General features: G+C 44.2%; 1 protein-coding gene across 2 annotated transcripts in view; it reads left to right on the plus strand.

Moving 5' to 3' along the window:
- Positions 1-210: 210 nt before the first annotated feature.
- Ilrun (inflammation and lipid regulator with UBA-like and NBR1-like domains) overlaps positions 211-24528 on the plus strand; it is a 53638-nt gene continuing 29320 nt past the window's right edge. For both annotated transcript variants that reach the window (XM_042683802.1, XM_042683803.1), the window contains exons 1-2: positions 211-556; positions 19061-19215. In XM_042683802.1, coding sequence (XP_042539736.1) covers positions 399-556; positions 19061-19215 — 313 coding nt within the window. In that variant the 5' untranslated portion in view covers positions 211-398. The remainder of the gene's footprint in view (positions 557-19060; positions 19216-24528) is intronic.

Here is a 24528-nt window from a genome sequence, read left to right on the forward strand (position 1 = left end):
CCGCCCTCTCGCTCTACCGCGGTGAGGTCATGCGGGAGACGTCACGGGGTTATGACGTCACTGAGGGTGGGCCTTCGGGAGAGGAAGGGGCGGGGCCTAGGCCGACGACGCGTGCGCACTGGGCGCGGCGCGGGAGGAGGCGGAGGTGGCGGAGAAGCTAGAGGCGGCGGCGGCGGAGGCGGCGGCGCTGGGGGGGGTGGGAGGGGGGGGAGCGAGAGTGAGAGAGTGGCTGAGTGAGTTTACCCTTATGAGGCGGTGAGAGGCCCGGGGCTTACCTCGGAGGAACGGGGTCGCGGCTCCGGCCGGCAGCGGGCCCCCTCCCGGTCCCCGGGCCCGGCAGCGCGGCGGCAGCTTGCTTGTGAGGAGGCGGGGAAGCGAGCGTCCGTCCGGCCCCCGCCATGGAGGGCATGGACGTGGACCTAGACCCGGAGCTGATGCAGAAGTTTAGCTGCCTGGGCACCACCGACAAGGACGTGCTCATCTCCGAGTTCCAGCGGCTGCTCGGCTTCCAGCTCAACCCGGCCGGCTGCGCCTTCTTCCTGGACATGACCAACTGGTGAGCCGGCCTGCCGTGCCAGCGCCGGCGGCGGCCTCGGCCCCGAGGGGAGGGCAGGGACACCCGAGCCGAGCCGAGGCGGCGGGGCGGGCCGGGCGGGAAGCGAGGTGGCTCTCCTCGCTGGGACGGCCAAAGCTAATGGAGCCCCGAGGGCAAGGGGAGAAATGGGGGGGGGGGGGTTGAGCGGAACTAGAAGAGAGTTAGGGGGCTGTGGAAGCTGGAGGGAGATGGGGTTCTGCGGAAGGTAGCGCCCCAGGAACGTGGGCAGAGGAGAGGTGGCATAGTGGGTAGACTGGAAGGAAAAGCGTGTGGTGCTAGCTGAGGAGTAGAAAGCTCGGGAAATTGGGATTTAAGGTGTGTGTGGAGAAGGCATGGGATTTGGAATGGGGGCTGACGATGACAGGATTGGGGGAAACTGTGTGCGTGTGTGGGGGGGGGATTGTTAGGTGCTTTGGATGAACCTGGGGCACGGGAAAGATTAGGGAGTTGGAGCTGAGAACTGATCGCGCGCGCGTTTGTGTGGTGTGTATGTCCACTCAAGGAGAGAGAAGGAAAAAGGATTATTGGGGGGGGGGGAAATGATGATTATGGTGGGGGGGTAGATAGCTTGTGTTAGAGTTGTGTTTAGGAGAGGTGGGAGTCTATTAATGGTTTTTCTCAAGGATGAGGCCTGGAGGGGGAAAAAAAAATCTTTGAAAAGTGGGGGAAAGGGGATGATTTTGGGGGAGGGAACTTTGTGAACGCACTGGAGCCTTGGCAGAAACCTTCAACTAGGGAACTTGAAGAAGGGCCTCCAGAATAGGAGTGAAGAGAGGGTCTTATTGTAAAAGAAAATGAGGTTGATAAACCTTTGGGAAAACGGAGAACTTGACAGGCTAGGACCCAAGTATTTTTGGCTTGAAGTTAGGTTGTAGAAGATTGAATTGGAACAGACTATCACCCATAGGTGAATGTTTCTTGGCTTGTGAAGCAGTATTTGCTGTTTTTGATAAGCAAGTCTTCCCCATGTTCTGTAGGGGCTGTTGAGTTCACTCAGGGTGAGGAGAGCAGACACCATTAGATTTCTTTGAAAAGCTTTCAAGTGAAGCAACCAGTCTTCGGATAGAAAGCAATGGGGGGTGAGTGCCCTTTGCTCGGTGTTGGGCATTTAGTCCCTTGACATGTGGAATCTTGTTTCTCTTGGCATCTCTTGCCCAATCCAGTGCCTCTTTATTTTCATGTCCACTAAGTGTTTTAAAGCAATGCCAGCTTTTCCTACTGTTTATCCCACCCCTCACCTAACGCTATGCTGAATGACTTCTCTTAATGGGAGCCTTGTAGGTGTGGTAGAACAAAAAAAATGGTATGGCTTTTATTTTTTCCTTTGTGAGTGTGTGTAGCATTTTTGGTAGGTTTTAGTATTTTATCTGTAAAGCCAATCATTAAGCAGGAGTGGAACAGAATAGGTGTTGAAAAATACTCTGAGGTTTTGAATGCATCCTATCTTTAGAATTGTTTGTTGCCTGGAATGTGTGTTAGTGGTAGAGTGCTTGCCTAGCATGCATGAAGCCCTGGGTTTGATTCCACATAAACAGAAAAGCCAAAAGTGGTGCTGTGACTCAAGTGGCAGAGTGCTAGCCTTGAGCAAAAGAAGCTATGGGACAGTGCCCACTGAGTTCAAGCACCAGGACTGGCGAAAAGAAAGAAGAATTAAGTGTTTGTGAGCTTTGCTTGTATCTTTGTTTCTCCACTGGAGAAACAAAGCTAGGCAAGCGCTGTACCACTGAGCTACACTTCTGGCCCTTTGCTTGCACCTATTATGTCCAGATGATTTCAAACAAGGAATGTAATTTACTTTAGTTTTCTGGCCAACAAAACACACCGAGAAGAGCTATTACTCTAGTGTAGTCTGGAAATAGTTTAATCTTGAGGGGAGTTGTTCTTTTGCCTGCCCACTAACCACCCCCAGAGCTTTCCTCCCTTGTTTACACCATGGCACTATAGGAAACTTGACATGTTGGTACTGCTTTTGTGGTTGGGGAGGATCATTTTTTTTTCTTTCTACCCCCTTGTGAATTAAACATTGTTCTATTTTTTTTTTTTAGTTTTTTAGAGTCAGTGTTTATTAGTATAAGTATTATGACTACAAAACCAATGTAATTAATTTTATATGCTTGAGTTGTGTTTAGCATCTAGGATTGTGTTTACATGATGTGAAAAGTAATGGATAGGTGAGTCACAGTGTGGATAAGAAAAAAATAACTCAAAACTATAACTGGGTTATGAATATTTGAGTTTTTAAATTAAAAAAGGACATGAAATAGCATGTATACTGATAGCATGTTTCTTCTATATAAAACAAGAACAGCCAGCACCTGTGGCTCCTGCTTATCCCAGCTATTCAGGAGGCTGAGATCTGAGGATCTAGGTTTGAAGCCAGTTGGGGCAGGAAAGTCTGTAAGACACTTAATCTCAAATTAAATACCCAAAAAGCCAGAAGTGGAGCTGTGGCTCAAGTGGTAGGGTGCTATCCTTGAGCCAGAAAGCTCTGGGATAGTGTTCAGGTCCTGAGTTCAAGCCCCAGTACTGACACAAAAACAAAGATTAAAAAAAAGAAGAAAGGAATGAGTTATTCTAAAAATGTGTTTTTTGGTTGAATGGATCAAACCTAGGACCTAGAGCGTGCTAGACAAGTGCTATATCACTGAGATAAACTCCCAAGGGCTCCTATAGCCTTTGATGTGGGGGGGGGGGAGGGGGGTGGTGTGAATGGGTCTTTGGTGTGTGGATGTGTTGCTGAGCATTGAATCCTTGGGCTATGTGCTTCTCCCCCCCCCCCTGCCCCCCCCCCCCCCCAGTCATGGGCCTTGAACTCTGGGCCTGAGGAGTCTTCAGCTCAAGGCTAGCACTCTCTCACTTAAGCCACAGAGCCACTTCTGTTTTCTGGTGGTTTATTGGAGATGAGAGTCTCCCAGACTTTCCTGCCCAGGATGGCTTTGAACCTAGGATTATAGGTGTGAGCCAACAGCACCCATATTTCAGTATACTTTTAATCTAGGCAATTAAATAATAATAAAACTTGAAGTCATTGTGCCTTTTTTTTTCAGAACTGGGGTTGAGCTCAGGACTTTGTGCTTGCTAGGTTGGTGCTCTACCATTTGAGCCATACCTCCAAATCCTTCCTTTTGCCAGTTATTTTGGAGATGGAGTCTAGCAAATTTCTTTACCCAGGCTGGTTGCAAACCTTAATCCTTCAGATCTCAAACTTCTGAGTAACTAGAATAATAGTGAGCCACTGGCAGCAGACTACATTGTGGTGGTGGTGTTGTTGTCGTCGTCGTCATCATCATCATCATCATCATCATCATCATCATCATCATTTTGCCAGCCCTGGGGCTTGAACTTAGGGCCTAGGCACTGTCCCTGAGCTTCTTTTGCTCAAGGCTAACACTCTACCACTTGAACCATAGTACCACCTCTGGCTTTTTCTGTGTATGAGGACTGATGAATGGAACCCAGGGCTTCATGTTTGCTAGGCAAGCGTTCTACCACTGAGCCACATTCCTAGCCCCATCATCATCATCATTATTGTGGCTATAGAAGGCATGCTGTTTTGTTACAAAAGAAATGAACTCTCATTTGTGAACTGAAATCAGGAAGGCTATCTTTTTGTCTTACAAGAAATAGCTCTGGACTGGGAAGGTGGCTCAGTGTAGAGCACTTGCCTTGCATGCATGAGGCCGTGGGTTCGATTCCTCAGCACTGCATAAGCAGGGAAAAAAAAGCCAGACGTGGCGCTGTGGCTCAAGTGGTAGAGCACTAGCCTTGAGCTAAAGAGCTGAGGGACAGTGCCCAAGCCCAGAGTTCAGGCCCCACAACTGGACCCAAAAAAAAAAAAAAAAGATAGACACTGAAATGGAGGGATAAATGGTGAACAAATACAGCAGTAGTACTCACTAGACACTATGCTGAAAATGAACTATCCAACTTGTGGGTGGAAATGGGAGAGAAAAACTGGGAGAGCGAGGAAAGGCGTGACAATGTTCAAAACAGAAAACATATATACTCAAGCAGGAAACTTGTGGCATGTGCCTGTAATCCTACTCAGGAGACTGAGAGCTAAAGATCTTGGTTGGTACCTAGCCCCGACAGAAAAGTCCCACAGAAAAGTCTGTGACACTCATCTTTGATTAACCATCAGAAAACTGGTAGTGGAGTTGTGGCTCAAGGGGGTAGAGTTCTGGTCTTAAGCAAAAAAGCTTAGTGATGGAATCAGTAACAGAGACCAACAAACAAAAACAAAAATCTGCCAAGATTTATACAAGTCAACAGATGAATTAAAGTACAGTACTGAACTGTGGAGCTATTTCTTTTTCTTTTTTTTCTTGGTTGTGGGGCTTGAACTTGGGCCTGGGCCCTGTCCCTCAACTCTTCAGCTCAAGCACTCTACCACTGAGCCACCTTCCCAGCCCAGTGTCTATCTTTTTAAATAACATCTCCTTCCTGCCCCTTGGGTTTGCCCAAGCTGGTCTCTAACTTGAGATCCTCATTTTTCAACCTACTAAATGCTGGGATTACAGGCATGCATCACCATATGTTATTAATGTAGACAGAATTGTGTAGCTATTTGCATGTTTTTTGTTGTTGTTTTGTGCCTGTCCTAGGATTTGAACTTGGTGGCCTGGGTCTGTCCCTGAGCTTTTGTGCTCAAAGCTAGTATTCTACCACTTGAACCACAGCTCCACGTTTGGCTTTTTTGGTGGCTAATTAGTATAGACTTTACTGTCCAGGCTAGATTTGAACTGTGATCTTTAGATTTCAACCTGTTTGATTTTTTTGTTTGTTGCTGTTTTGCCTTTCATGGAGTTGGAATTCAGAACCTGGATGCCGCCTCTGAGCTCTTCTGCTCAAAGCTAGGGCTCCACCACTTTGAGCATTGCACCACTTGTGGTTTTCTGGTGACTTGGAGATAAGAGTCTCAGGACTTTCCTGCCTGGGCTGGTTTGAACTGCGATCCTTAGCCTAAGCCTCCTGAGTAGCTAGGGTGGTGTGAGCCACCAGTACCCTATTAGGAAAACTTATTTTGTAAAATAATGCCCTTTTGATCTCAGCATTATCAGAAACACTCTACAAGATAAACATAAAACCATAAAGTGATGGGATGAAAGAAAACCTAGTGTGAAAATTAGTTATACTTCTTTTTTTTTTGGTCAGTTGTGGGACCTGAACTCTGGGCACTGTCCCTCAGCTCTAAGCTAGCACTAACACCCGCCACAGCATGAATTGCGTTTTTCTGGAAGTTAATTGGAGATAAGAAGTTCACGGATTTTCCTGCCTGGGCTGTCTTTGAACCATGATCCTCAGATCTCAGCTTCCTGAGTAGCTAGGATATACAGGCGTGAGCCACCAGCCCCCGACTAGTTATTCTTCTTATCTGACTTGAGTGTGAGTGTGTTTATGCTGGTACTTGAACTCAGGACCTTTAGCTCTTGCTTAGCCCTTTTGCCGGAAACTGACATCACCACTTGAATCACATCTCCACTTCTAACTTGTTGGCGGTTAATTATATATAAAAGCCTCTTGAGGGCTGGGAAGGTAGCTTAGTGGTAGAGTGCTCACCTAGCATGCATGAAGCCCTGGGTTCTATTCCTCTGTACCACATAAACAGAAAAAGCCGTAAGTGGCGCTGTGGCTGAAGTGGTAGAGTGCTTGCTAGTCTTGAGCAAAAGAAGCTCAGAGACAGTACCTAGGCCCTGAGTTCAAGCCCAAGGACTGCCCCCCCCCAAAAAAAAAAAAAAAGTCTCCAGTTTAGAGTCGGCGCTCACACCTGTAATCCTAGCCTACTCAGGAGGTTGAGATCTGAGAATCATGGTTCAGAGCCAGCCCAGGGAGCAAAGTTGGTGCAACTCTTATCTCCAGTTAACACCAGAATACCAGAAATGGCGCTGTGGCTCAAGTGGTAGAGTGCTTGCCTTGAGCTGAAGAGCTGAGGGACAGCACCCAGGCCCAGAGTTCAAGCCCCATGACTGAACCCCCCCCCCAAAAAAAAAAAAAAAAAAAGCCTCTTGGGTTTGGGTTTGTTTTCTCAAGCTGGCTCCAAATTGGTATCCTCAGGTCTCAGCTTCTGAGTAGGATTTCAGATGTTTGTTACTGCCACCCAGCCTCTTATGTGATTTTTTTTTGGGGGGGGGGGAGGGTGAGGAGGGAATGATAGGGTGTTAGATGTATGGTACTGGTGCTGGGGTTGAAACTCAGGGCTTTGTACATGGTAGGTAAGGAAGGACTCTACCATTGAGCTACATCCATAATCCCTCCCTCCCCGCACTTTTTTTTTTTCTGTTTTGGCAGTATTGGGATTTTAAGTCAGGACCTTGTGCTTGCTAGGCAGGTTCTCTGAATTGAGCCATGCCTCCAGCCCTTCCTCCTCTTTCTTTTTTTGGAGTATGTGATGATATTAGGGCTTGTGCTCAGGGCTTCATGCTCTCATTTAGCTTTCTTGCTCACAGCTGGCACTCTACCTTTTTTTTTTTTTTTTTCTCAGTCGTGGGGCTTGAACTCTGGGCCTAGGGCGCTGTCCCTCAGCTCTTCAGCTCAAGGCTAGCGCTCTACCACTTGAGCCACAGGGTCACTTCTGGTTTTCTGGTGGTTTATTGGAGATAAAAGTCTCATGGACTTTCCTGCCTGGACTGGCTTAGAACCGTGATCCTCAGATCTCAGCCTCCTGAGTAGGATTACAGGCATGAGCCACCAGCACATTACCAGAGTTTGAACTCAGAACTCTGAGCTTGCTTAGTTTGTTTAATGGCGCTCTACTCATATGAGCCACATCTCTAGTCCTGCTTTGAACCTCAATCCTCTAGATGTTACTCTCCTGAGTAACTAGGATTACAGGTTTGAGCCTTAGTCACTGAGCTCTTCTACTTGATTATTTGTCATGGAGCTTGAACTAAGGGCCTGAGCTTTTTCACTTAAAGCTAACACTCTACCACTTTAAGCCACAGAGCCACTTCCAGTTTTCTGGTAGTAAATTGAAGATAATACTGTCACAGACCTTTCCTACCTGGGCTTTTGAACTGCAATTGTCAGATCTCAGCCTCCTGAATAGCTAGGATTATAGGTGTGAGCCACCAGTATCCTGCTTCTTCTTTATTTTTAAGAAAGTTGAGGGCTAGAAATGTGGGTTAGTGGTAGAGTGCTTGCCTAGCATGTCTGAAACCCTGGGTTCAATTCCTCAGTGTCACATAAACAGAAAAAGCTGGAAGTAGTGCTGTTGCTCAAGTAGTAGAATGCCAGCCTTGAGCAAAAGAAGCTTAGGGTCAGTGCCCAGGCCCTGAGTTCAAGCCCTAGGACTGGCAAAAAAGAGAAAGTTGAGAGTTCTTGCTTTAGTCTTTTAAATGGTACATATAGTTTGGGACTAAAATAGAGCAGCTGGATTCATTTTAGATTTTGATACTTGTTTTTGGTAGTACTAAGGTTTAGTTGGCTGGAATACTACCTTTTGTGCTGTACCTCTAGCCCTGCTTTTTGCTGATTATTTTGGGGAAAGAATTCTTGAGGATTTTTCTGCCCAGGCAGACTTGAAGCTATGATCCTCCAGATCACAGTCTCCTGAGTAGCTAAGATTATAGACATGAGTCACTAGTCTGGCTCTTTTTCCTTTCTGAGGCAGGGTCTCTCTATGTCATCACTTTAGCTTCAAAAGAACATGGTAAAAAGTATATTGCTGTCTTGCAGAAACTCTCCTTTACTGTGCCATTACTGAAGGATTTGTGTTGCTTTTTTTTATTGTGTGAAAATACTGTACAGAAGGGTTACAATTACATGGGCAAGATAATGAGTATATTTCTTACCAAGCATTGTAGCCTCTTCCTTAGTTTCCCCTTCCCATCCCATCCTCCCCTTGCCTCCCCTAATCTCCCCTCCCCCACCGAGGATTTGTGTTTCCAATCATAGATCAAGTCAGAACTGATGACCATTATAACCAAGGAAACACAGATGAGGTTTCTTCACCTCCTCCCACTGACCTACAGATGGAAGCAAAAATTTAATAGGCAGGCAATATTTAACCAGAGACTTTTTGGGGATAGGTCCTTAATAGATAGAGTAACATAAAAGTAGCATAGCAGGCAACTACTATACCTAATTTACTAAGAGGAAGCACATATACCTAAAAACTATCAGGAAAGTTATAGGATAATGAAACATGTATTTTTTTATTTTTTGGGGGGGGGGGTCCGGTCGTGGGGCCTGAACTCTGGGCCTGGGTGCTATCCCTCTGCTCTTCACTCAAGGGTAGCGTTCTACCACTTGAGCCACAGCGCCACTTCCGCCTTTTTTCTTTTTGCTTATATGGTGCTGAGGAATTGAACCCAGGGCCTCAGGCATGCAAGGCAAGCGCTCTACCACTGAGCCACCTTCCCAGCCCTGAAACATGTATTTATTAATAAATTGACTGAATACAACTTCAGAACAGATAGGAATAGATTAAATTACATAGAACCTGGGATTCACTAATATTTATGTTCCTGTGTGTGCAAATTGCTTTCTTGGAAGTTAAGTTTCGAAGTTGTTGGGCAATTAGAATAATGGAAAAGCATCCAATTGTAGTTAGATGTTTCCTGAATGAAATCAGGAAGGAGCAAGATGGGCTTAGACCATCTAGAAGATTGCTTTGGCCATGATGTGGGTAATAAGATCATTGGTGAAATTTGGATACCCTGCTTTTACCAGTCTTTTCAAACTAGACTGCTGCTCATTTCTCAGTAGTAAACATTTCCCTCTATATAGAATGTTCTTCTTTTTTTCTTCCTGCCATATAAAACCGTACTATTTTTTTTTTGAATTGGCATACTAATTATTGTTCCTTAGTAATAGTTATTTTCTGAACTTCACTGTTACCTTTATGTAAGCTTATGCTTCAGAAGAAAATAAATGCCTTTGTCCCTAAGCCTCTTTTTGTTTTTGTTTTTGTTTTTTGGGGGGGGGGGGGGTTCCGGTCGTGGGGCCTGAACTCTGGGCCTGGGCGCTGTCCCTCAGCTCTTCAGCTCAAGGCTAGTGCTCTACCATTTGAGCCACAGCACCACTTCCAGCTTTTTTCTTTTTACTTATGTGGTGCTGAGAAATCGAACCCAGGGCCTCAGGCATGCAAGGCAAGCGCTCTACTACTAAGCCAACTTCCCAGCTCCCCTAAGCCTCTTATACTTAGTAAATACCTGTTCAAGTAGTGTAAGACAATGAAAGTTTTTTTGTTTGTTTGTTTTGTCTGTAGTGGGACTTGAACTCTGGGCCTGGATGCCGTCCCTGAGCTTTTCAGCTCAAGTCTAGCACTCTACTGCTTGAGCCACAGCACCACTTCTGGTTTTCTGGTGGTTTATTGGACTGGGGCTGGGAAGGTGGCTCAGTGGTAAAGCGCTTGCCTTGCATGCATGAGGCCCTGGGTTCGATTCCTCAGTACCACATAAGCAAAAAGAAAAAAGCCGGAAGTGGCACGGTGGCTCAAGTGGTAGAGCGCTAGCCTTGAGCTGAAGAGCTGAGGGACGGTGCCAGGCCCAGAGTTCAGGCCCCATGACCGGACCCCTCCCCCCCCCCCAAAAAAAAAAAAAAAAGAATCTCGTGGCACGTGGACTTTCCTGCTCAGGCTGGCTTTGAACCGATGTCCTCAGATCTCAGCCTCCTGAGTAGCTAGGATTACAGGCGTGAGCCACCAGTGCTTGGCTGAAAGTTTAGGTAGCCCCAAGCTGGCTTTGAACTTGAACTCTTCTGTATTAGCCTCCCACGTGTTGGCATTATGGATGTATGCCATCTTGCTTTAATGTCTAGTGTTTTTGAGCCTACAGGTTTGCGCTTGAATTACTGTGCTTAGGTCAGTGATTAACAACCTGTTATGGAGCATCCAGCTCCTGATGATTGAATAATGGACATGGTGCTTTTTTTTTTTTTTGCCAACAGTGGGGTTTGAACTCAGGACCTTGTACTTGCTAGGTCAGCACCTACCACTTCAACCATACCTCCAGCCCTTTTTGCTTTTAGGTGATTATTCAGATAGTTTTGCTTTTTGTTTTGGTTAGGTATTGTGCTGTGATCCTCTTTACTGTGCTTTCCATGTAGCTGGGATCACAGGTATGAACCTGTCATGCTTGGCTTGTTTTGTTGAGATGAGGTCCTGCTGACTTTTTTTTCCTGGTCTGGAGCTACCATGTCCAGCATGGTGAGTGAAAGAAATGAGTGCTTTCTTGTCACTCATTTTCTTTTTCTTTTTCTTGTCACTCATTTTCTAAAGTAAATTTTGTTTTCCGTTTCCCCTCCCCCCCCCCCCAAATATTTAGATATAAAATAGGTCTTAAGAATAGAAACTCCTGTTAGAGGATAGGATTTGTATAGAACTGTGACAGAAAACTGCTACCTTATTTTCAAAAATTTTAAATAAATTCATTATTTTATATTATACATTCTTTCTTGTTTTGTGATACTGGTGTTGAAACTCCACTTACTGCTAGGCAAGTGCTCTAACACTTGAACATGGTCCTGGTACTTTTTTGCTTTAGTTTTACTTCTTAGATGGGAGGTCTTGCTTTTGCCTAAATATAGCCTCAAACAACAATCCTTCTACCTTTATCTCCCATGTGGTTGGGATTACATTCTGATATAAAACATTTTATTTTCATTGCAAATAGGAATAACTGATAAAAAGTAAACAAGCCTTGGACTAGGGTAGTGGCTCAAGTTGTGGAATAGCTGCATACCCAGTAGGTTCAGTATCCAGTACTGCAAAAAAAAAAAAATCATTTGATGCTTTTATATCCTTTAATATAATTCAGTATTTGTTTTGTTTATGTATCCAGGGTTGCTTTACAAAAGTGGAATGATTATTGTATTTCAGGTAATATTTTAAGTAATATGTATTTAACATGTACTTTAATGATTACAAAAATTTTATGGAGGGGCTGGGAAGGTGGCTCAGCGGTAGAGTGCTTGCCTTGCATGCATGAGGCCCTGGGTTTGATTCCTCAGCAACACATAAATAGAGCCGGAAGTGGCACTGTGGCTCAAGTGGTAGAGCGCTAGCCTTGAGCTGAAGAACTGAGGGACAGCACCCAGACCCAGAGTTCAGGCCCCATGACTGGCAAAAAAAAAAATTATGGAATACTGTTCCTTCAGAAAAGGAAGGAACAAGAGTTGGACACAGGTAGCTTATACCTGTAATCCTAGCTGCTCAGGAGGCTGAGGATATGCATTCGAAGCCAGCCCAGATGGGAAAGTCTTTAAGACTCTTATCTCCAATCAGCCAGCAAAAAAAAAAAAAAAAAGGAATTTCTGTTGTTGAGTACCAGCATTGAGCAAAAAGCTAAGGGACAGTGCCCAGGCCCCCTAATTTTAAGTCCTAGCACTGGCAGAAAGAAAGGAAAGGAAGGAAAGAAATAAAGAAAAAGGAAAACAGGCTCAGAGAAGTTAGTAACAACCTAAAGTCACATGAGTGGAAATAAGATTTATTTATTTGGGTTGGGAAGGTAGCTCAGTGGTAGAGTGCTTGCCTTGCAAGCATGAGACCCTGGGTTCAATTCCTCAGCACCATATAAGCAGAAAAAGCCGGAAATGGCACTGTGGCTCAAGTGGTAGAGCACTACCTTTGAGCTAAAGAGCTGACAAAAAGAAAAAAAAAGAAAAAGAAAAAAATTATTTGTTTTACCAGTTCTGGGGCTTGAACTCGGGGCCTGGACACTGTCCCTGAGCCTGTTTGTGCTCAAGGCTAGCACTCTACCACTTGAGCCACAGTTCTGCTTCACTTCTGGCTTTTCTGATAGTTAATTGAAAATAAGAATCTCATGGGCCCTGGTCTGGCTTTGAACTTCCATCCTCAGATCTCAGCCTCCTGAGTAGCTAGGGTTATAAGTGTGAGACACTGGTGCCTGGCTTCATTTTTCTACTCTTTTTATTTTATTTTTTTAAGTCCAAGACTGGGAATTGAACTCAGTACCTGATTTTTTGCTCACTGGCTGGTGTTCAACCAACTGTACCATGCCTCCAATCCCATTTTTCCATTCTTTTTTTGGGGGGGGGGGGGTTTCTGGTAGTGGGGCCTGAACTCTAGGCCTGGGCACTGTCCCTCAGCTCTTCAGCTCAAGGCTAGCGCTCTACCACTTGAGCCACCGTGCCACTTCCGGCTTTTTTCTTTTTGCTTATGTGGTGCTGAGGAATTGAACCCAGGGCCTCATGCATACAAGGCAAGCACTCTACCTCTGAGCCACCTTCCCAGCCCCTATTTTTTCCATTCTTTTTTTTTTTTGGTCCGGTTGTGGGGCCTGAACTCTGGGCCTGAGCACTGTCCCTCAGCTCTTCAGCTCAAGGCTAGTGCCCTACCACTTGAGCCACAGCGCCACTTCCGGCTTTTTTCTTTTTGCTTACGTGGTGCTGAGGAATCGAACCCAGGGCCTCAGGCATGCAAGGCAAGCGCTCTACCACTGAGCCAACTTCCCAGACTTCTTTATGTCTACTTTTCCATACATGTACTTGGAATAATTTAAGCTTTTTTTTTTGTTGATGGCTATACATTTTTTTTTTTTCAGATTTGATTTTAATGATTCCCTGCAAATTGCTTTTATTTTACAAAATGGTCCAGTACTCCTTTTTCCATTTGGTGGCACTGGGGATTGAACTTAGGGCCTTGTGCTTAAGTTCATTACTTATTTTTTGGTTGTGGGGCCTGAAATCTGGGCTTGGACGCTGTCCCTTAGCTCTTTAGCTCAAGGGGAGCACTCTACCACTTGAGCCACAGCGCCACTTCTGACTTTTTCTGCTTATGTGGTGCTCAGAAATGGAACCCAGGGCCTCATGCATGCAAGGCAAGCACTCTACCACTGAGCAACCTTCCCAGCCCCTCATTACTAAACATTCTTATAGCCAGATTTTGCATCCATATTTCCTTAGAATTTATCTGTAGAATTTGATTACTTGGCTAAGAGTTGCCTAGCTAAATATAAGCATGGCTTATAATACTCTTAACACTTAATTCCTCCTGAAGTCTGGACTCTATTTATTTGTATTTCTGCCACTATTGTAATGAGTGACTTTTTTTTTCTTTTTTCTTTGTTGGTCATGGAACTTGAACTCTGGGCCTGGGCACTGTCCCTCAGCTCTTCAGCTCAAGGCAAGATGCTCTACCACTTAAGCTACAGTGCCACTTCTGGTTTTATAGTGGTTTATTGGAGATAAGAGTCTCACGGACTTTCCTGCCTGGGCTGGCTTTGAACCGTGATCCTCAGATCTCAGCCTCCTGAGTAGCTAGGATTACAGGCATACCTAGCTTTTACTCCTAGTCCCATACCAAGTGTTTAACACATGAATGAGTGTTCATTAAACATGTGTTGAATGAATAACTGATGGTCAAGAACATCTCCACACACTGGGGAGATGGTAATATCCACTCAGTTTCACAGATGAGTACTGCTTTGAGACATAGTCCCTCTGCTCAAAGCCTGACAGCCTAGAGTAGGAACCAACTCCAAAGACTGACACTCTTACTAGTTTTTGTGTGTGGTAATGTCTACAGTGCAAAAAATGGACTGTTTCAGCCATCTCCAGGATAAAGTTTTCAAGCACTAAGAATTTTATATCGTTGAAGCCGGCAGCCCTGACAGTTCTCAGCCTCATGTCTCCCTTTGTTCTTCCAGTGCTATTAACATGCTGGTAGCCAATTAGAAACTGCTTTTGAGCAAAAACATTGAAGTTTAAAGTGGATGGAACACAGGACCAAGTTTTCCTTTCTCGTCTCTTGGCCAGCTCCATTTCACTAGAAATTCTTGTTTACTAATAATAGCCATGTTGTTTTCAGTTGCAGTACAAGTTAAAGCTACTTTTCTGTCCCTGACTTGGAGCATTGGATTTAATCCTGCTCTTGCTCAGCCCAGTGAGGCAGAATCTAAATGATCCTGCTTGGAGGAACTGTGTACCTGTCTGCTAGGTTTAGGGTGCCACTGGGCCAAAGTCTACTTTCTGCCCTGTGTGTGGAAAATGAATTTGCTTTGTCATTCTCCAAGCCAGACTCCTGCCAGAACTCCGGTTCACTACTTTCAGTTTCTGTTTGCATTTGGAAAAATGTTTCTTCTTTTTATTTTCTGGCTAAATTACCTATAAAATACAGGTACAAACAAGCAGTTTTGTTCCTGTTGCTGTGGGATGAATTGGTTTGAGTAAAAGTAGACTAGAGGAGATGAACTTGCCTAGAAGGGGAGCTTGACTTCTCTGTAAGTGTTTCTGTTGCAATGGTCCCAAAGTGTTGTCTGGAGGCAGAGCCAAGAGATGAACACAGGCTGGGGATGAGAATTAGCAGTTGTCCTGAATGGTCCAATAGGTTATTCTCTCCCAAGTATATTTCACAGCCAAGTGAACAGAAAACAATTTATCAAGCTACTTGCTGGAGCCAGAAGCAGAAAAATTATCTGTGTGCAGCTATTACAAAATGTTTTCAAAAGAACAAATTGCAAAGTAGAATTTTTTCTTTTTTCTTTTTTTTTTTTTTTTGCCAGTTGTGGGGCCTGAACTCTGGGCCTGGGCGCTGTCCCTCAGCTCTTCAGCTCAAGGCTAGCACTCTACCACTTGAGCTGCAGCACCACTTCTGGCTTTTTCTGCTTATGTGGTGCTGAGGAATGGAACCCAGGGCCTCATGCATGCAAGGCAAGCACTCTACCACTGAGCCATCTTCCCAGCCCCAAAGTAGAATTTTTTCCCTGATTTTTTACCTGACCCTTAAGGGAAGGACTAATTCCAAAAGGACTTCTGAGCCTTCTGTGGTGGTAGGGCTAGATTTGTTAGGTGGTTTTTTGTTTGTTTGTCTGTTTGTTTTGTCAGTCGCGGGGCCTGTACTCTGGACCTGGGCGCTGTCCTTCAGCTCTTTAGCTCAAGGCAAGGGCTCTACCACTTGAGCCACAGCACCACTTCTGGCTTTTTCTGCTTATGTGGTGCTGAGAAGTCAAACCCAGGGCCTCATGTATGCAAGGCAAGCACTCTACCACTGAGCTACCTTCCCAGCCCTGTCAGGTTTGTTTTGTTTGTGTGTGTGTGTGTGTGTGTGTGTGTGTGTGTATACATACACACATTTGTACGTACCTGGTTTTGGATCACAATAAACCAGATAGGAAACTGCTGGGAAGACTGAAGCTTAAGCCTTAGTATCAAATAGTGATCACACAGGTGCCATTTGGCCCCTGGACCAGCCTCTGCTCCATGTAATTTTATCTTGCACACATATACAGGCAGGCAATTGGTATTGTTGTAGTTCTATTCAGTGACTAATGTAACAGGCCATTCTTGCATGAGATCAACTGAGGTAGCTGTTCAAAATATAGCCTTCCTTCTTGGTAGCTAAAAGCACCTAGAGCAGTAGGTAACCCCTGCCTCATTCCCCTCCCTCCCGAAAAGTATTTGTACAGAACAATTGTGTTTTCTCTGAGCTGGTTTCTTGCCGTGTCATTAGCTTATGTTTAGAAACATGCAATTTAGATTGTTGTCTGCTATGGAAATTGTGATGATGATGTCACTGATTTGAGTAGTACAGAAGAGAAGCAGTTAATGTAATTACCAAAAAGTTCTTTGATCTCTGCAATGAACATAGCTTACTTAAATTGCTTTTGTGGCCTTTTTCCTGGCACTGATGAATGGTGGAACAGTGAGTGATAAGATTCTGATCAATTGAGGAAGGTTTGGTTTATGTACTTGGTGTAATACCTTCTAAAGAATGGAGGCTGTGTGAGTAATTTATGAAACATTTACCGGGGCTGGGAAAGTGGCTCAGTAGTGGTAGAGCGCTTGCCTTGCATGCATGAGGCCCTGGGTTCGATTCCTTAGCACCACATAAGCAGAAAAAGCCGGAAGTGGTGCTGTGGCTCAAGTGGTAGAGCACTAGCCTTGAGCTGAAGAGCTGAGGGACAGTGCCCAGGCCCAGAGTTCAGGCCCCATGACGACGACGACCACCACCACCACCACCACCACCAAAAAAATTTACAAAGTAATTCTTCCAAAAGTGAAATTAAATGATAGCACTTAAACGTATAAGAAGGTATTTACTTTACTTACCCACATTCCCCTCCCCTCTTCTTTCCTTTTTTTTTTTTTTTGTTGGTTATGGGGCTTGAACTCTGGGCCTGGGCACTGTCCCTGTGCTCTTCAGCTCAAGGCGAGTGCTCTACCTCTTGAGCCACAGCACCACTTCTGGTTTTCTAGTGGTTTATTGGAGATCAGAGTCTCACGGACTTTTCTGCCCCAGCTGGCTTTTTGAACCATGATCATCAGATCTCAGTCTCCTGAGTAGCTAGGATGACAGGCATGAGCCACCGGTGCCCAGCTGCTTCTTTCCTTATTGAACTCAGGGCCTCGTATATGCTAAGCATGTACTAGGATTTGAATAATACTTGCATCCCCAAGAAAAACATTCTAAGATCTCAATAAATAATATATTTTACTTCTCAGATTGACAAAACTAGAATGTTGAAGAAACACTATGGATAAACAAGTAGAGTAGGCACTGCCATGCACACTTTTTTTTTTTTTTGTCGGTTGTGGAGCTTGAACTCTGGGGCTAGGCACTGTCCCTCAGCTCCTCAGATCAAGGCAAACACTCTACCACTTGAGCCACAGCACCACTTTTGGTTTTCTGGAGGTTTATTGGAGATTAGAGTCTCACGGACTTTTGCTGCCTGAGCTGGCTTTGACCCATGATCTTCAGATCTCAGCCTCCTGAGTAGCTAGGATTACAGGTGTGAGCCACTGCCACCCAGCTCATGCACACTTTCTTAGGGGCAGCATTATTATATAGCCTTTGTTGAAGGAACTTTGGATATATCTGTGAAAATCACAAGTACCTTCTTTTGACCAAGTACTGTCACTTTATAGGAGTTTATCACATGTGCATGTATCCTAAATGATACATGCCTAAACTTGTTTCTGGAAAAGTCAAAGATTGGAAACACTCAAGTCAATTGGTTAAGTAATGATACATCTGTACAGTGAATATCACTGTTAAACAATGAGAATATTTATTGTACATTTTCAGAAATATCTTCAAGATCTAGTGTTAAGGGCATAAAGTCATGGGTGGTATATAATATGACATCAGTTGTGTTAAAGGCGAAAACAGGAATATGTATTGTAATTCCTTGTCTATGCGGAAGGAAGTTCTAGAAGGATATTAAAAAGGTAATATGAGGGCTGGGATGTAGCTCAGTGGCAAAACGCTTGCCTAGCAAGTGTGATGTCCTGGGTTCGATCCCTAGTATCAAAAAAGACCCAAAAAAAAAAAAAAATACAGTTGAAAAAAAAGGTAATATGAATGACCATCCATGAGTATTTGTGGGTTGAGGGAAGAAGAGATGAGAGATTTTTTTTTCAGTTTTATGATACATGCATATATGCATATGTATGCATATATATTATACATGTATATTACTCTCAAAAATTAGATTAGAATATCTTTATATGTGGAACTGAGTTGACTTTCACAGTCACAGTTAAGAGTTCTCATGATGGGCTGGGGAGGTGGCTCAGTGGTAGAGCGCTTGCCTTGCATGCCTGAGGCCTTGGGTTCAATTCCTCGGCACCACATAAGCAAAAAGAAAAAAGCCAGAAGTGGTGCTGTGGCTCAAGTGGTAGAGTGCTAGCCTTGAGCTGAAGAGCTGAGGGACAGCGCCCAGGCCCAGAGTTCAGGCCCCATGACTGGACCCAAGAAAAAAAAAAGAGTTCTCATGATTTCCTTACACATTCTTTTCTTTTTTGTGTTTGCACTGGAGTTTGAAGTTAGGACCACATGCTTTTGCTTGGCTTTTTCCCTCAAGGCTGGCACTCTGTACCATTGAACCACATTTCTTTTGTTTTTTGTTTTTTTGTGGGGGGGTCCGGTCATGGGCCTGAACTCTGGGCCTGGGCACTGTCCCTCAGCTCTTCATCTCAAGGCTAGCGCTCTACCACTTGAGCCACAGCACCACTTCCGTCTTTTTTTTTCTGCTTATGTGGTGCTGAGGAATCAAACCCAGGGCCTCATGCATGCAAGGCAAGTGCTCTACCACTGAGCCACCTTCTCAGCCCTTGAGCCACATTTCTACAGTTTTGTTTTGTTGTTTTCAGTAGCGGAGGTTCTCTCACCATGTAGCCCAGGCCTTGAACTCTCAAGCCTCCTGCCTCAGCCACCTTTCTTTCTCAGCCTCCTGAGTACTGTGATTATAGGTGCACACCATCCCTCTTGTCTCCCAATCCTTGTGGATAATAGATTTCCTCGTGTTGATGCTAATGATAGTTGGTCACTTCTTGGATGGGTACTTTAAGAGGGAAGAGATACACACATTTGTTAGTCCTGGTGGATTTTTTTTCCCAGTCGTTCCTTAGCCAGAATTGATAGCTTTTGAAGACTTAATGTTTTACGTGTCAGGATTAGGTTTTGTAACAAACTCCATTAAACAAGCTTTTCCTTTGGTTTGGCAGTAAGGATAAGATCCTTTAGACAGGACTGAAGTCTTTTTTCCCATTTCTCTTTATTTATAGGAACTTACAAGCAGCAATTGGCGCCTATTATGACTTTGAGAGCCCAAACATCAGCGTACCCTCTATGTCCTTCGTTGAAGATGTCACCATAGGAGAAGGAGAATCAATACCTCCTGATACTCAGTTTATTAAAACATGGCGAATCCAGAATTCTGGTAAGAGTATAATGGACATTTCTTCCTTAATTGATTTTTTAAAAAATTAATGTAACATGTTTATTTGGTAAAATTTTATACTGGTCCAAATGTTTTCTTAATAGTTATTAAGGAATAAGAAACAAGCATTTTAGTTTATGGATGAGATTATGAGGCTCTGAGCTTTTCTTTTTTTGGGGGGGGGTCTGGTCGTGGGGCCTGAACTCTGGGTCTGGGCGCTGTCCCTCAGCTCTTCAGCTCCAGGCTAGCGCTCTACCACTTGAGCCACAGCACCACTTCCGACTTTTTTTTTTTTTTTTTTGCTTATGTGGTGCTGAGTAATCGAACTTCCCAGCCCTCTGAGCTTTTCTTATACATATGTAGAGTTTATTTATTTTTTTCTTTTTTGTCTGACGTGGGGCTTAAATTCTGGGCCTGGGCGCTGTCCCTCAACTCTTTAGCTCAAGGCTAGCACTCTATTACTTGAGCCACAGCGCCACTTCCTGTTTTCTGGTGGTTTATTGGAGATAAGAGTCTCACGGAGTGCTGGGCACCAGTTGCTCATGCTACTCAGGAGGCTGAGATCTGAGGATCGAGGTTCAAAGCCAGCCTGGGCAGGAAAGTCCATGAGACTCTTTATCTCCAAGAAAACACTAGAAAACCAGAAGTGGCGCTGTGGCTCAAGCGGTAGAGCGCTTGCCTTGAGTTGAAGAGTGCAGGGACAGCGCCCAAGCCCAGAGTTCAAGCCCCATGATGGACAAAAAAAAAGCCTCATGGACTTTGCTGCCTGGGCTGGCTTGAACCCTGATCCTCACATCTCAGCCTTCTGAGTTGCTAGGATTACAGGCGTGAACCACCAGTGCCCAGCATGTAGAATTTCTTAAACTAACATGGTAACCAGTAAAATATATCTTCTCTATAGAATAGGAAGAAGAGTTTAGTTTTCATGCTTTTAAGCCACTTAAATCCTAATGGCATCTAAACACAGTCTGACATTGTTTGGTATTAGGAGCTATGCTGGTTATGTGGTGAAATATCTTCCACCTGTACACTTCTACTCCATCATTTTTATTTCTGATTTGGTTGATTTCAGTTTGTAATTCAGTTCATAGTGAGGGAAAACTGGCTAAACTAACGTTTTATATAAGAATTAATGAGCCAGGTGTGGGTGCTCACATCTGTAATCCTAGCTACTCAATCTCTGAGGATCATGGTTCAAAGCCAGCTCAGACATGGAAGTCTGTGACTCTTAATTTCCAATGAACTCCCAGAAAACCAGAAGTGGTGCTGTGGCTCAAACAGGTAAAGCATTAATCTTGAGTGAAAAGCTCAGGGACAATGCCCAAGCCCTGAGTTCAAGCACCACGACCAAAAAAAAAAATACTTTTGAATTTGAGGTGGTATTTTTTTGTTTAAAAACGAAAACTAAGTGGGGTGCTGTGGCTCACACCTGTAATCCTAGCCACTTAGGAGAATGAGATCTGAGGATCAAGGTTCTAAGCAAGCCCAGACCAACAAATGAGAAAAATAACTTTTTTCCAACCAACAAATGAGAAAGATAACTTTTTTTCCAGTTAGCAGCAAAAAGCCAGAAGTGGAGGTTTGACTCAAGTAGTAAAGCACCAGTTTGGGGGGGAAAAAAAAAAACAAGAGAGGCCCTGAGTCCAAGCTCCAGTACTAACACATACACACACACATATGAAAATATTTAAAGAAAATTAGACTTAGACCAAGAATTTCAAGAAAAAGAAAAGAAGAAAATGTTAGTATTTTCCTGTGTTACCATGTTCCTCCATATTAACAATGCAACACTGATAATCCAAAAGGAAAAGGAAGCTAATGAAAGTGTTATAAAGCCACAGGTATCCTGAGTCATCTACAACACTGGGTTGGGTCTGCTTCTGGCTTTTCTATTTATGTGGTACTGGGGAATCAGCCCAGGGCTTCCTGCATGCTAGGCAAGCACTCTACCACTAAGCTACATTCCCAGCCCATGTTTTTTTGTTTTTGTTTTTTTTTGCACAAAATAGTGTGAATTGTTAAACAGTAGTTTATTTGCAGTCAAAAAATTTTAAAGTGCTTTGTATTTCTGTAAGTTCTTTAGGAGTTTTTGTTCTTTTTGTTTTTTTTCCATTGTGGGGCTTGAACTCTGGGCCTGGGCCCTGTCCCTGAGTTTTTCAGCTCAAGGCTAGCACTCTACCACTTGAGCCACAGTGCCACTTCTGGTTTTCTGGTGGCTCATTGGAGATAAGAGTTTCAAGGCCAGCCAGGCGCTGGTGGCTCACGCCTGTAATCCTAGCTACTCAGGAGGCTGAGATCTGAGGATCGCGGTTCAAAGCCAGCCCGGGCAGGAAAGACCGTGAGACTCCTATCTCCAATAAACCAGCAGAAAACCGGAAGTGGCGCTGTAGCTCAAGTGGTAGAGCGCTCGCCTTGAGCTGAAGAGCTGAGGGACAGCGCCCAGGCCCAGAGTTCAAGCCCCACGACCGACAATAAAAAAAAGAGTTTCAAGGCCTTTCTGCCCAGGCTGGCTTTGAACCATGATTCTCAGATCTGAACCTCCTGAGTAGCTAGGATTATAGGTGTGAGCCCCATACACCCGACTTGTTGTTTTTTTAAATTGTTACTATAAAGGTAATATATAGAGAGATTACAGTTACATAAGTCAGGTAAAGAGGACATTGCCTTTTGGACAATGTCACCCCCTTCCTCGTACTCTCTGGTTTGGTTTTGTGCTGGTACTGAACACTATCCCTTAGGTTTTTCTGTTCAAGGCTAGAGCACTCTGCCACTTGAGCCACAGTTTTGCTTTCATCTTTTTGCTGGTTAATTGGAGATATGAGTCTCATAGACTTTCTTGCTCGTGCTGGTTTCCATTTTCTATCCTCTGATCTGAGCCTCCTTACTAGCTAGGATTATAGTCATGAGGCATGGGAGCCCAACCCGGGGTGTGTGTGTGTGTGTGTGTGTGTGTGTGTGTGTGTGTGTGTGTGTGTGTGTGTGTGTGTGTGTGTGTGTGTGTGTGTGTGTGTGTGTGTGTGTGTGTGTGTGTGTCTGTGTGTGTGTCTGTGTGTGTGTCTGTGTGTGTGTGTGTGTGTGTGTGTGTGTGTGTGTGTGTGTGTGTCTATGTGTCTGGCTTAAAACTGGTACCACAAGAACCTTTTATGGCAGAGTTTTTGTTTGTTTGCCTCTCCTGGGGTTTGAACTCAGGGCCTAGGTACTGTCCCTGAGATTCTTTTGCTCAAGGCTAGCACTCTACCACCTGAGCCACAGTGCCATTTCTGGCTTTTTCTGTTATGTGCTACTGAGGAATCGAACCCAGGGCTTCATGCATGCTATGCAAACACTAAGCCACATTCCTAGCCCTCTGGTTCTGTTTTTTGTTCACTTTAAGCCACACTTCCAGTCTGGCTTTGTGCTATTTATTTGGGAAGTGGGGTGGGGTCTTGGAAACTTTTCTGCCTGGGCTGACTTTGAACTTTGATCCTCCTGATTTCTGTCTCCTAAGTAGGTATGATGACTACAGGCTTCAGCCACCAATGCCTGCCTTGTTTTTTTTTTTTTAATCACTTTTGAGACAGAGGCTTACTAGGTAGCACAAACTCGTAGAACTTGTTGTATGGACAGACTAGCCTTGAACTAATGATCTTCCTGCCCTAATTGCTTAATTTACAAGTGTATACTGCCATGGTCAGCCTTATTTTCACTTTATCAGGTTAAAACTTTCAAGTGCAACTGGACATATGGTATTTTTTAGTAGAGATAGCAGTTTCCCAAAGATATGAGTGTCCACTTCCATCTCCATGGTTCTTTTTTATTGTCAATCATGGGTCTTGAACAGAGGGCCCAGGGCACTGTTCCTAAGCTGTTATACTCACTGCTAACACTCTACCACTTTGAGCCACAGCTCCACATCCACTATTTTGGTGGTTAACTGGAGATGAGTCTCATGGACTTCCTGCCTGGGCTGGCTTTGAACCATGATCCTCAAATCTCAGCCTCCTGAGTAGCTAGGATTACAGATGTAAACTGTGAGCCACTAGTGCCTGCCGTCTTCATGGTTCTTTATAGGCCTTTTTCTAAGCTTCTGTCAATTTGGTGGATGTGTGTGTGCTTTTTTCTAAGGTCAACTGAAACACCTTTTTTTAAAAAAAAAATAAATTTTTATTGAGATTAAGTGATTACATAAATTTCACAAATTTCAGCCGGGCACTGGTGGCTCATGCCTGTAATCCTAGCTACTCAGGAGGCTGAGATCTGAGGATTGCGGTTCAAAGCCAGCCCTGGCAGGAAAGTCCGTGAAACTCTTTATCTCCAATAAATCACCAGAAAACCAGAAGTGCCACTGTGGCTCAAGAGCTTGAGCTGAAGAGCTGAGGGACAGCGCTCAGGTCCAGAGTTCAAGCCCCACAACTGACAAAAAAAAAAAAAATTCACAAATTTCACTTCACAGTGTTGTGAAATAGTGATACTTAAAGTCACAAACACATTTAGCCTTCACGAGACAAATTATCATTATCATCGTCTAAAATGTTTGTGAATTCTGTGAGCTTTGACAGTACAATTATTTCTTCCACATTGGGTGATAATGTACATTTCTTTTGCTTAGTGTGAGCTGTTCCCTTTCGCCCTCTCATTCCCTCCCTCTCATCGCTGCCCTTGAGTTGCTTAGTTTGTTTTCATCAATGTCCAGTACAGCTGGATTCTGTGTCCTCCCCCTAGCTTCCCTCACACGTGCACATAAATATACCATATATGTGGTCAAGAACATGGAGTCATTTAGGAATGATACAAAAAATTGAACACTCACCTTTTTATTTATTTATTTATTTTGCATCTTTTTTTTTTTTTAATCAGTCATGGGGCTTGAACTCTGGGCTTGGGTACTGTCCCTGAGCTCTTCAGCTCAAGGCAAGGCCTCTACCACTTGAGCCATAGCACCACTTCCATTTTTTTTTTCCTAGTGGTTTATTGGAGATAAACCTGCCTGGGATGGCTTTGAACCATGATCCTCAGATCTCAGCTTCCTGAGTAGCTAGGATTGTAGGCGTGAACCACTGGCGCCCAGCAACACTCACCTTCTTAAGGAACTACTTTGGCTTTACCATAGACACGGTTTCATGAAAACACATTGAAGGTCAGAGGTTGTTTTTGACAATTCCTTTTGCCAGGTCATGTGAAACATTATTATGTAGTTTAGGGATGGATGGATGGATAGATAGATAGATAGATAGATAGATAGATAGATAGATAGATAGATAGATAGATTTCTTTAAGAGAAATAGGCTTCTTCAATTCATAGTAAGTTATACCAAGCATCGGACCACAAATTGC

This window comes from Dipodomys spectabilis, unplaced genomic scaffold (assembly GCF_019054845.1).
Source record: "Dipodomys spectabilis isolate Male_0828 unplaced genomic scaffold, ASM1905484v1 ptg000085l, whole genome shotgun sequence".
Classification (NCBI taxonomy): domain Eukaryota; kingdom Metazoa; phylum Chordata; class Mammalia; order Rodentia; family Heteromyidae; genus Dipodomys; species Dipodomys spectabilis.